We start from the raw sequence: 13384 nt of genomic DNA, 5'->3' as shown, positions 1-13384 counted from the left end.
TTCGGCCATGGCATCTCTTACCTTCAATGGCTAGCATTGCCCGCAATTCCCGATTCAGCAGCTCATATCGTCGTTCTAAATCATGTTCTTTTTCCCTAGGCAAGTTGCAAAAGTTCATCAATATGCTAATTACTAAATCATTAAACACTTAAAAGAACCTTTAGGTTACATTGATTTTAGGACTCATAACTGACTGTTCTCTTTAACTTTAAGCCACTCAAAACAAATGATACACAAACCTAAAACCTTCCTCAGGTTGAATATTTAATAGTGCTATTATTTTTCTCCTTCAATTTTGAATTGCACAGAAGTATATTCTAATCTGTGGATAAGTAGCCTCAATCTTCAATGCTTCTTGTATTAAGTGCCAGGTATAAGGTTATTTTGTAGAATATTTTTCATAATTCGCAATAAACACTTTTTTTTCTAGAACTCTGTGTGAAAAGAGTACAAGAAACATGAAAGTACCACCAGTGAAAATTTAATATAGAGACAATTAAAAAGGCAAGATTAGTTAAGTTCTGCACTTCTTCATAACTCCTTTATCAAGTTCAGGCATGGCAGAAATGACAAAAATAGAGGTTTTCACTAAAATAAAACATGTAAGCCTGCTTCTTCCCACACTAGGTGGCATAATATAAGAACATTGTTAGTGAGAAAAAGGAACAAGCATTAAGTCCTATGTGAACTAAATGCTAAAGACTGAAAATGCTTACATTTGGTCTAGTCTCCATTTTACTGTAATTCTTGCAATCATAAAAAGGTCACTTCTGTGTAAATTATTAATCTTTTATCCCAAAATTTAGGGTAACATCATTTGTAGAATACAAAGTTAGTTTTGTCCTTATTAAGACTTATTTTAATTTTTAACTGAAAATTTGATGTTAAATAAACTTCAATTTTATTTCTTTTCCCACTAAATATAAACCAAACATCCTTTTTGTGCACAAGTGATTTCTTAAACACAAAAATTGTTTATATTACTTGGCTTTCTATATAATAAATACATTTTTTCAGTATCTAACACTCTAAAATTCTTACTCTTAAGGTAAAAATTGGTTATATACTATTTTTAATTTTATATAAAACATAATCTCTAAGGAAAGAAAAAACATTAAGCCTAATAAGAATGAAACCCCCAAAAAAGACAATGATGGAAAGCCTAAGATTCATCAATGTTGTAGGAAAAACAAGCAAAGTCATAAGTACTTACAGGAGAGAGAGCTGGTTCATTCTCCTTATTAAGGCGTTTTTCTTATTAACTAACATAAACCACTCCTGCATCATAGCTTCTTCTTCTTCTGTGTTCCTTCCTATAATTTAGGAAGAGATATTTCTTATTCTATTGACATTTACAAGCCAAATAATAGTTCAGCACAAGTGTTTTGTTTTTTTTCTTTTTAACACGAAACATATTTTAGCTATCCCAACAGTACAAGTTAAACTGTTTATAACAACATCAGATTAAGGTCCGAGGCCTGAAAAAAGAAATCAATATTTAAAAATTCATAAGCCAATCTCCAAAGCTGCTATTATTCACCTTGTATATTTCAGTCCCCCGAACATATTTACAGATCATACTAAGTACAATACTAATACTAAGTACAGTTAAAAAAAAAAAAAAAGTGTTCCAACTTTTAAATCCTCCCCAGAGGCTGACTTGTTATTATGTTTCAGTGAGGAACTCGTGGTGCTGACAGACATACGGTCGTGATAAAAATAAATAAATTAATTAAAAACCACATTAAAAAATCATTATGAGAATTATAAGACTACCAGTAAGGTCAGAGAAGTCAATAGATTTTGTGAGAGCTTCCACCTGTAACAACTTGCTTTTTTTCTTATTTTCCTCCCCCAAAGCAAACTAAAGGTATACATACATATACCATTCCAGAACTCATCATCCCTAACAGGGTAAACACTTGCAAATTATTTTAAATACATTGTAAATGAACAAGCTACAAAAATACTTAGAGCTATCTGTGAAAAAACATGATGAACATAATAATGTTCCGTAAATGAGAAAACATTTGAGCAGAGAGATGATTTAAAATTTTAGATTATAAATTTACTGATTGTACATTTAAAATTCATTTTCCCTAATATCCATTCCATCATCTGTACCACCCTTCCCCTCAAAAGGCCAGTATGTCAAGGATTATAACATATAGCATATATTTGGTATTGTTCATGCAGAAGTAGGCCACAATCATACTCAAGAAAAATATTAATTCCCCAACCCTCTTCCTTCCTCTCCCTTCAAATTGTATCTAGTCAAATTTACAATTCTTTGACTTTTTTTTTCTGAATTTCGCCCATGATTGGTTTATTGTTTTGCTAGACCATTATTTAATACTTCAGTCCAACTTCTAGATAGATTCATAGGGTTAACTTAAATATCTACTAAAAAATTAAATATGCCAGGCGAAGACTAAATAGCCTAGTCAATTTCCTAAGTTTCATTTTCTTCTTAAGTGAGATATTTTCTTTTAACTTTCAAACACACTACCAGTCCATTAAAAAATATTCAAACAATACAGAGGTATAATTGAGTAAAAAGTCAAGGCCTCTTTCACCACCCCCACCCTCTCCAATTCCCCCATCCACCTCCCTTCTCCAGAAGTACTACTGCAGTTTAGCGTATCTTCTTCCAGACCACATACGTAGCTATGTCTATCACATACAGGTATATACCTTATCTGGACACATACAGGTTTCTTTAACATAAGGACCCTGTGATTTGTTGTTGTCATGCTGTTTGAAGATCTACTTCATTCTTTTTTAATACTTGCATAAATTATGGATGAACCATAATTTATTTACCTGTTTCCACATTAACAGAAATTTGAAAAAATCTTTGGAATGAAAATCTAAAATAAAGAGCTGATCTGTGTGCAAAAGATTAAACATGTATTTCTGAGCATCCCTGTAAAATAGATATCTGTTGTTCATTATTAGGGAAAATAGTGAGAGGATATGTGCTTTCATTAAAGTCTGTTAAACTTTATGGTATGAAGCAGATCTAGGATAGATTCTTTGAGTATGAACAAAGGTCTTTATTGTTTTACAGCATTTTTAATCTCTCTTTTAGGGTAGCTGGTTTTGTATTCACTTTGGACCATGTGATGTCTTGACACTGGTCATGTGATATAGGCTGCGATAGGCACAAATCCCTGGGTAGCAACAAAAGAAGAAAGAGTAAAAAGAAAAAGCTGAGAAAAAGCTTGCAATTTGGAAAAAGGCCAATTGTACCCTGGTGAAGGCCTTTTTGATCACTGAAATGACACATGTGTGCAATATTAATAGGTGCAGTTTTTATGATATTTTGTTTTCTGATTAAAGACTTAATTCTTGCATTCATAACCTAAGTGGTTTCTAAAAATATACACATATTAAAACTTTGTTTTGAGTTTAACCTAACCTGTAATTGAGGCTTTCAGGCAATAAGACTAGAAGCAACTAGCCTATTTTTAAATTAGCATCATTTTCTTCAATGGAAGACTGCTTCCTTGAGAATAACAATATTGATGTGGTACTGTGTTATTTTCAGTTTAACTCATGCCTATGATTTCTACATAAGAACAAAATAACTGTGTTATTTTCAGTTTAACTCATGCCTATGATTTCTACATAAGAATAAAAGATCCACCTCCCCTAACTGTTAGGAAATGAGAAGAGTCTCATGTTTAAAAAGGGAATAAGCCAAACAATAAGAAATATTTAAAGACATATTATTCAGTGCTACATAGATTATATAAATTAACTGAAAAAAACATATTTGAGGTTAAATCAATTCTGTATCACTAACTCCTTATCTGAGATAGTACACAGTGATGGAAATCTATACTTAGCCTAGTAATAAAAAAATTAAATTTTCTTCTAATACATCATTACACTATTGTTTTTAGGGATTTAAAATTTTTTTAATTTAAAAAGCTTTTAAAAGCCAGTAAGTTGAACCATTACAAATTAATCCTGACTTTAATAACTGGTTAAAGACCCCTTTAGCTTTATAAGTAACAAAAAATATTAAAGCCTGTGATCACAGTGAGCTTTTCTCATTTCTCCTCTAACCATTTGTTATTTAATCCAATACTAGTAATCCAATTTGTCCATCAGACTTTTAAAGGGCAGAATGCAACTTCCTCAGCTTAGACACTTTTCAAAGTACAATATATTTTTCAAATGAATGCTGGATGTTTCATTTTTCCCAACTATTCCTAGCTCTAATGCATGAGGAAAAAAAGAACAAGATGAACATTGTTCATACTGATTAAGTAAGAGCTCATTAAAGAGCTGTCAGTGCGGTACTTTGAATATGCATGAAGCATATAATCAGATCTAGTACCGTCACTAGAGGAGAATACGGTAAGTACAAAGGATTGATTTAATTACTTAGAGTGGGCTGTGGTGGTAAAGCAGTCTTGTTAGTGCAAAAAGAAAAAGAGGTTGTATTCTGGCACTGTTAGAAAAAAGGCAGTTTTAGCTTCTGACACAATACATAATCTCAGAATAAAGCACTTTACATTGTAGCTTAAAATGAAGATTGTCATTATTTTATAAAATGGCCATAAATCATTTTATCTTGTTTAAACTCACCTAGTTAACTACCTCTCTTTCAAAATTATCTTTAATTTGTAATCACAACTACAATTTTATCACCTTAGAGTCAATACTGATACTTTAAATTTTTTTCAGTTTCATGAACTGAAAAGTTCAAAACCTATATTATTGAAGCCCATTTTGAAATTTACAAAATGACAAAACACTACAGTTCAGTACACAGTGACTAAAATGTGAAAGCATGGCCGGGTTGTTAAACTATATTTTAAAACAGAGTGCCTCATGTTTATTATAAATATACTACCAATAAAAACATCACCTTAACATTTTAAAGTATTGACTAATATAGTCTCTGGTAATGTTTTTTTCTACTTTGTTTCCTTAAAGAATTCTGTTTTGTTATTTTGCCTTGTGGAATGTAACGTCTTTCTGACATCACAATCTCTTATTGTCAGTTTTATCTTTTAATCAATTATTATAGCTGAGTATGATTTATAAAAACTATTAAATAATGAAGAGTAATGAAAATAGCAGGAAAAGTAATATGTAAATATGACTTCAAATCATTCTTCCTATCACATAGTTAACAAAAACCACTTAACACAAAGCAGCATAATATAGCACTACATGTAGTATAAATACTTAATAAACGTTGGTTGACAACTGCCTTTATATTCCATCTCCTCCCTCCCAAAATGATTTAAAGTTAAGATTTAACTTAAGAATTCATTTCTTCACCCAGGAACATGTATGTAGTTTTCATTTGTTTTTTCCAAAGCAGCATTCTCAATGTAAATTTTAAAATGAACAAGAGGAAAGTGATGTTAAAAACCTGAAATTATGAGTTATATTTTCAAAAACTGTCTACTAGTTAACCTTTCCTAATTAATCTTTCACCATAAGCTTATTGTCTATTTAGAAAGATATATTTTCAGACAGTGCATTCTTTTTTTTTTTTTTGCGGTACGCGGGCCTCTCACTGCTGTGGCCTCTCCCGTTGTGGAGCACAGGCTCCGGACGCGCAGGCCCAGCGGCCATGGCTCACGGGCCCAGGCGCTCCACGGCATGTGGGATCTTCCCGGACTGGGGCAAGAACCCGTGTCCCCTGCATCAGCAGGTGGACTCTCAACCACTGCGCCACCAGGGAAGCCCAGTGCATTATATAAATGCAAAATAAGGAACAATACAATTTTAGCTGAAAAGAAGAGGAATTCAATGGGAAACAAAGAAAACACAGAGATGAAGGCACTGTTGAAACATATACACAAATTCAAGATTTTCTACTATGAAAACATTATATAATGCTGAAATCTTGCCATAGCTCCATAGTGGAGATGGCTGACTAGTGATCACATATGGCCCTTAAAGGACACAACGTAGCAAACACAAACCAAACATAAAAACAACAAAGCTGCCATTACAAATTGTCCCTATGGTATGATTACACGTATATGATAACCTCTGAAAGATTTAGTATATTAAAATAGAGATACACATGAAGGTATCCAACTAACTGATACTGGACAAACATATTTTAATAACACAGGAGGTGAATTCTGGTAGATTTACTTAATGGATGAGAAAGATTAATTTACTGCAGTTACATAGGGTCATGGACACATGAACTCCAAAGCCAACATCATTACAGGACTCCAGTGCTCCAGTTTTAGAAAATATTTTAAGCTTAGGAAATAGAGCTTTATTATGAAAACAAATTTTACTATATGAGCAAACAGTTGATAAATGTTTCTACACTAAGAAAATCCTCTAACAGCAATCAATGTAAATGAAGAATCTCATAATCCTTATTGATGTCTTCAGCAATTGTCTTAAAACTATTTGGTCAGGGCTTCCCTGGTGGTGCAGTGGTTGAGAGTCCACCTGCCGATGCAGGGTACATGGGTTCGTGCCCCGGTCTGGGAAGATCCCACATGCCGTGGAGCGCCTGGGCCCGTGAGCCATGGCCGTTGAGCCTGCGTGTCCGGAGCCTGTGCTCCGCAACGGGAGAGGCCACAACAGTGAGAGGCCCACATACCGCAAAAAAAAAAAAAAAAAAAACTATTTGGTCAGCATGATATATTTGTTATAATATTAAGTATATAAACTTTGGGGGAAAATCCTGTCTCCTTTTGTTGAAGTAAAATAAAAACTAACCCATTCTCTCAAAATAAACACATCTTTTATTTACCCATTTAGTAAAACAGAATGTGGGGAGAGATTCAGGGCAACATCTCTCTACAGATAAATTCTGACAGACTTCTATGGACATACCTATGCAGGAGGAGGTATAGACAACTTCACAAAAGCTCTTCCTCCTTAGACTTATACAAAAGAAAATGCTATTTCTAAAGGCCAGAAATTAACAGCAATCTTCTTGTGCCAACTTCTTAATAGAGTCTGAACAGACTTTTTATGCCAAAGGTCAGTGCTTAATTTCTCAAAAGGTAAATTAAGCACAAACTTAATATAGTACAAAAATAAACTAAAAAGTATGAAAGTAATCATCATCAGAAAATTCACAACCAATAAAATTCTTTGTATTTACTTACAGTCTAGTATATTTAAAAAATTACATGTGGGATGGAGTTGCTTCCATAACTTTTCAGTGCTCTTAGCCTTTAAAAGTATTAATATGACCCACATTTCAGGTAATGTATGACTATTTTGACTGTTGACAGATAGATATTTGGCTGAAGTCAAAACACTCAGAACTCTGAAACTGTATTTATTTTTCAAGTTGCATTTAACATACTTTGTAAAATGGGATAAAATACAGTGAGTCACTTTTATATGCATCATTCAACCAAACACACTAATGTCTACTTGGAGGATCAACTGGGCATCCTCCAATAAGGGGAAAACTTGAATTGTGAGCCACACTTACAGATGGACAGCTTCCCCTGCCAGTTCTCCCCTTTCTTGAAGCCCCCTTTGTTTGGCCTGCACCTGGCAGACTCTTCTCTACCCCCTCCCTCTCCTAGAGCCTTCTTGTAGTCATGTCATGGAAATGACTTTAAAGAGTGGCCCTAGAAGTGACAGAGATATTAATGTTAAAGATGAGCATTAACAGTTGAATAAAATTATTTCTGGAAAAGTGGGAGTGGAGAGAAACAATATTTCTAGATTAATGTATCTTAAGATGTGATTTTTTTTTTTTTTTTTTTTTTGCGGTATGCGGGCCTCTCACTGTTGTGGCCTCTCCCGCTGCGGAGCAACAGGCTCCAGATGCACAGGCCCAGCAGCCATGGCTCACGGTCCTAGCCGCTCCGCGGCATGTGGGATCTACCTGGACCGGGGCATGAACCCGTGTCCCCTGCATCGGCAGGCAGACTCTCAACCACTGCGCCACCAGGGAAGCCCAAGATGTGATTTTAAGTATATATATAGAGATAAATTAAATGTTACAAGAGATATTACTAAAGTTTTATATATTCAAGAAGGTCAAAATTTCTGGGGGAGATCTTCTCATTGGGAGAACAGGGGTTTATCTTTTTTAAAGTCATTTGGGCACACAGTTTTTTATGTGGTGGTCTGGGAACTCAATCCGTAATTTAAGTACTTTATGGAAAAACAACTGACTCAGAAATGAACTTTAGAATAAAGACCTCTTATAAATTAAGGACTACCTTTATGAATGTTTACTTACATTAATTCTGAGAAACTCCTGCAGATAAGACTATAAATTCTGGTAGGGCCAAGCATAATTTATAACTGTATACCATCTATAGTTTCTATGGCTGGTTAGGTCTGTCGTTTGGAATACGATACAAATAAGATGAACATTGAATCTGCATCTCAAATGGCTTTCTTCCAGTTCAGTTAAAAAAAATTGACTGAACCCTTTGATCTTAGACCAATTAACCTCTCTAAACATCAGTTTCTCCTTCTCTGTAAGTATAATCATATTACTTACCTCATATGGTTGATGGAGGAATTAAATGAGAAAATCTGTGTAAAGTCCTTAGCACAGTGCCCACAACTAAAAATGCTAGCTATGATGACGATCATGAAGAGGGTGATAATGGCACGTGCGGCACTGAGCCAAGAACTGGAGATAGAAAGATGACCAAGATGTGGTCGGTGCCCTCAAAAGGGCTTATCCGTATAGTGTGGAGACAGACACATAATCAGGGACAGCTGAGTGAGGATAAATTTCTAAACAATTCCTTGGACACAAATTATATTTTAAATCTTCGTTAGTGATAACAAAGTCTATAGTTAGTATAATTAGTATGTCATTGGTCATAAGCAAGATAGGTGAAAAATGTGGGTGAATAAGCACAAACTCATCTTTGAAGCTGGAAAAACAAAGTGAATGCCCTTTTGGGTCAGCAGTGTCACAGCTGCATACAAAAGACAGCCATAGCTATGGTGACACAATAATGTGGCTGTGCTCCAGGTAATGACAGTCTAGTTATTTGCAATGGGTTTTAGAGATTGAAGAACAAAGTAGATCATGAAATACTACTTAATATCCAAAAATGAAAGAGGTAAATTTTAAGATTGAAAATTATAGACTAATAGAACACATCTAAAAGTTTACCAGTTATCAAAATAAAGAAAAAAAAGATAATTTGAAGTACAAATTGATATAATTTTAAGAAAAGAAGGCCCTCAACAAGAAAAACCAAATATTTATAAAGCAAAAAAGCTTCACCGAGATAGTAAGTTTTCATCATTTTTATAGAGAGATTTTGATGTTAAAAGCAGAGCATCATTAAATCGGCTTACGAAGTTGCAATTATAGATAAAAAAGATGATTTACTAAATGCCAGGTGAGAATGAGATTTGATTTTGTTGAAAGTGTGGAAAATATATGTAATTTTTAAAATACAGAAGGACAAACCAGGCAGATATGCTCTAAATAGGCTTCTAATAAAGAGCTTCAATCAGCTACTCTTTTAGGTAACCCTGTGCTGCTTAAAGTCTTTAAATGTCCTAAAACAATCATAGCAGGGTGTCCCCAGAGCCTCCAGTTTCCAGTAAGGGATGAGTTCAACCCCCAACCCCCAGTGCGCTACACACACAATAACTTCCTCTTCCTCCCTACACCTTGTCTGATCATGCTTGGGGGTTCAGATAACCAGGCAACACTGCGATATATCCTTCCTTATGTACCTTCTTAAAAATCTTTACTCAGTGAGGGAGAGCTGAAGGGAATTAGGCCTATCCCCTCCTGGCCTGCGGCCACGTTCATTCTCTAAACAGAGAAGCCTAATGAAAGCAGGACACTGCAGAGCCATCTCCAGCAGTCTTTTAACTTGCACACAGCTTCAACAATTACACAACATTTTAAATCAAATATAACGAATGTTGCTTTTCAAGACCAGGCCAGGTGACTAGCGTGAGTTTCAGCATTATACTACCTCATCCAATGCCCCTTAACCTTCCCAGTGGAGCCATTCTCTTCACCAGGACACAGAGACATTCATGATGGACTTGCGTCCACAGTGTTGCTTCCTGAAGTCTTGGAAAGAGTGTCTCAAAGATGCTCTATGTCATATATCTCCCTCACCAGATGACTGAGAACCAATAACTTTCTCATAGACTGGGAATAATAATAATGATGATTATGATAATAACATCAAATATTTAATGAGGTTATATAACTTACCTAAAATAATAGTTAGTGGAAGAACTAGGCCTCAAATCCAGGCAGTCTGTCTGGTGAACCACCATTCTTAGCCATCCTACTTGACACTCATAGGTAACCAGTCTTACCAGAATGGGCCCTTTATTTAGAATTCAGGCCAACCTGACAAAGCCTTCATAATGGCTCTGATGAGCAAAGCAGAAAAAACAAAGCAAAACAAAACCCCCAAACAGAAAGCAAACCTTCCCACCTCTGATAAACAAAACAAGTTCATCCATTAGCAGAGGTGGTTTTGTTTACTCTTCCCGTGTAGGTCACTGAGACTTAACAATGATCTCAGAGCAGTACATCAAGGAGTGTCAAGGGGAGTCAGCCTTTCTTCCTATGCAGATATGTCTATGTGATCCTTGAATTATAGGTTGGTGTATGATGTCTTCAAGAAACGGGGGATTCCAGGGATACTTGTCTAATTCTTGGGCAACTACAAGCTATGCTGATTCCATTTGAGCATTTGAGGCATCCTTCAATGAAAATGGCCAAACAAGAATACTCTGCCTGAATGGACTTGAGGACACGGGGAGGGGGGAGGGTAAATTGGGATGAAGTGAGAGCGTGGCATTGACATATACACACTACCAAATGTAAAATAGATAGCTACTGGGAAGCAGCCGCATAGCACAGGGAGATCAGCTCAGTGCTTTGTGACCACCTAGAGGGGTGGGATAGGGAGGGTGGGAGGGAGACGCAAGAGGGAGGGGATATGGGGATATATGTATACATATAGCTGATTCACTTTGCTATACAGCAGAAACTAACACAACATTGTAAAGCAATTATACTCCAATAAAGATGTTTAAAAAAAAAATACTCTGCCTACCATGATATTATCAGGGTGCATTCAAGTTCCACCTCTGCTCTTTAAAAGCTGTGGCAATTTGGGTAAATTACTTAATCTCCCTACGCCTCAGTTTCCTTATTTGTAAAGTGAAGATAATAAAACTACTTCATAGGGTCTTGTGAAGATTAAGTGAGTTAATGTATGTAAAGTACTTAGAATAGTGCCTGGCGTATAATAAATGCTATAAGTAGTATAATGGTGGTTGCTATATTCTCTCCGTTTCTACACACACACACACCCTTATATATACAATACACACACACGCACATGCACATGCACACACACACACAACAGTACAGATCCACATTCTTCAAGCTTCAGGATCCTCCCTGCTGTCTGATTCCTAGGATTACTGATGGGAGTAAGGCATGGTGACTCCTCATGGCAGGGTCTCACAGTTTTTCTGACTGCCTGTGCAAGCACCAGATAGGCCTACTCACAGAAGTAAACATACTGGGCAACTTGGTGCAAGTTTTAAGATGTTAGTGCCATTGAGCATGACATTTCTAGTATCTTTACATATCTACTTTACTGGACCAATCGACCAAAATACATCCTACCATCATTTCATATTTTTCATTCCTCTTAAGTATGGAAGCCCAGCAACTACCCATTACCCATTTTTCTTCTCTTAAAAGAGCTACTCAAATGCAAACCCTCCAGGAGACAGTCTCCTTTCCAAGGTTACACATGTACTGTGAAGTCTATTCCAAAGCTTCTCTTGCTAATAGCAGTTCCTTCAGTCAGAAATTCAGAGAAAATAAAAATCTAATGTGACTCTCAGAATCTCTAGAATTACCAAAAATAATTTTCAGATTTCTCCTCAACTTAATTCCCAGGACATGTTCAATTTGCCCTTTATCATGATATAAATTTTTAGATAACCTTTTGACTGAAGAACATCATGCTCCCCAATACCCACTCTCAGATTCTGGCACAAGTCGTATGAGCCAAGCTCCAGCAGTTAGTTACATGTCCTTCTGTTGTGTTGTATATCCTCTCCCTTTTCTTCAAAGCTACAGCTCACTTAAAAAAGGTCAGAGCAGGGGACTTCCCTGGTGGTCCAGTGGTAAAGAATCCGCCTGCCAATGCAGTGAACGCAGGTTTGATCCCTGGTCAGGGAACTAAGATCCCAAATGCCGCAGGGCAACTAAGCCCATGTGCCACAACTACTGAGCTTGAGTGCCTCAACTAGAGCCCGAGTGCCGCAAACTACAGAGCCCAGGCACTCTGGAACCTGCGCGCCACAACTACAGAGTCCAAGTGCCCTGGAGCCTGTGCACCACAACTAGAGAAGAGAAAACCCACATGCCACAACTAGAGAGAAGCCCACACGCCACAACAAAAGATCCTGCAAGCCTCAACGAAGATCCCGTATGCTGCAACTAAGACCCATTGCAACAACAAAATAAATTAAATAAATAAATAATAAATCTTAAAAAAATAAAATAAAACACAATCTACATTCCCACCCAAAGTCATGGTCAACTCCAAATCTATTTAGTCCTCATGATGTTCCTGTTAATATTATATATTTCAGAATTCAGCAAAATTGCTACCTAGTCTATGGTGACAGTTTTGCAATGTTCAGTATAACTTTCTTTAACCTTTTACTTAGATTCAAAATAGGCACATGAGTCAAAACAAATAGTATTAAAAGTTAAAAATTTTTGGCTCCCTTTCATTTTATCCTCATGAGAAATTAAAATATTTTTGACTATTTTAATAATTTATTTCTGTGGTAGGTTATTCATACCCTCCATACAAAAAACTATTTCTATTTTTTAAATCAATGAAATTTATAAAAACTCATTTTTAATTAAAAAAATAATACCAGCCTAAGTATCATCTTTGACTTACATTTTTATTTTTATTTTTTTTTTACATCTTTATTGGAGTATAATTGCTTTACAGTGTTGTGTTAGTTTCTACTGTACAACAAAGTGAACCAGCTATATGTATACATATATCCCCATATACCCTCCCTCTTGAGCCTCCCTCCCATCCTCCCTAAACTCACCCCTTTAGGTCATCACAAAGTATCAAGCTGATCTCCCTGTGCTATGCTGCAGCTTCCCACTAGCCATCCACTTTACATTTGGTAGTATATATATGTTAGTGTTACTCTCACTTCGTCCCAGCTTCCCCTTCCTCCCTGTGTCCTCAAATCCGTTCTCTACATCTGCATCTTTTTTTTTTAAACATCTTTATTGGAGTATAACTGCTTTACAATGTTGTGTTAGTTTCTGCTGTATAACAAAGTGAATCAGCTATATGTATACATGTATTTCCATATCCCCTCCCTCTTCAGCCTCCCTCCCCCCCCCCCC

General features: G+C 35.9%; 1 protein-coding gene across 1 annotated transcript in view; it reads right to left on the bottom strand.

Annotated features, from left to right (window-relative positions):
* Positions 1–13384, bottom strand: part of EHBP1 (EH domain binding protein 1) — a 362437-nt gene that overhangs the window by 7587 nt on the left and 341466 nt on the right. Inside the window, exons 20-21 of the mRNA XM_027131633.1 lie at positions 1214–1313; positions 22–95 (exon numbers count right to left, since the gene is read on the bottom strand). Of these exons, the coding sequence (XP_026987434.1) occupies positions 22–95; positions 1214–1313 (174 nt within the window). The remainder of the gene's footprint in view (positions 1–21; positions 96–1213; positions 1314–13384) is intronic.

This window comes from Aethalodelphis obliquidens, unplaced genomic scaffold, assembly GCF_003676395.1.
Source record: "Aethalodelphis obliquidens isolate GAN/ISIS:26980383/991018 unplaced genomic scaffold, ASM367639v1 scaffold40, whole genome shotgun sequence".
In the NCBI taxonomy this organism is placed as follows: domain Eukaryota; kingdom Metazoa; phylum Chordata; class Mammalia; order Artiodactyla; family Delphinidae; genus Aethalodelphis; species Aethalodelphis obliquidens.
Note: the sequence above shows the minus strand (reverse complement) of the source record. Positions and strands in the feature narration are given on the sequence as shown.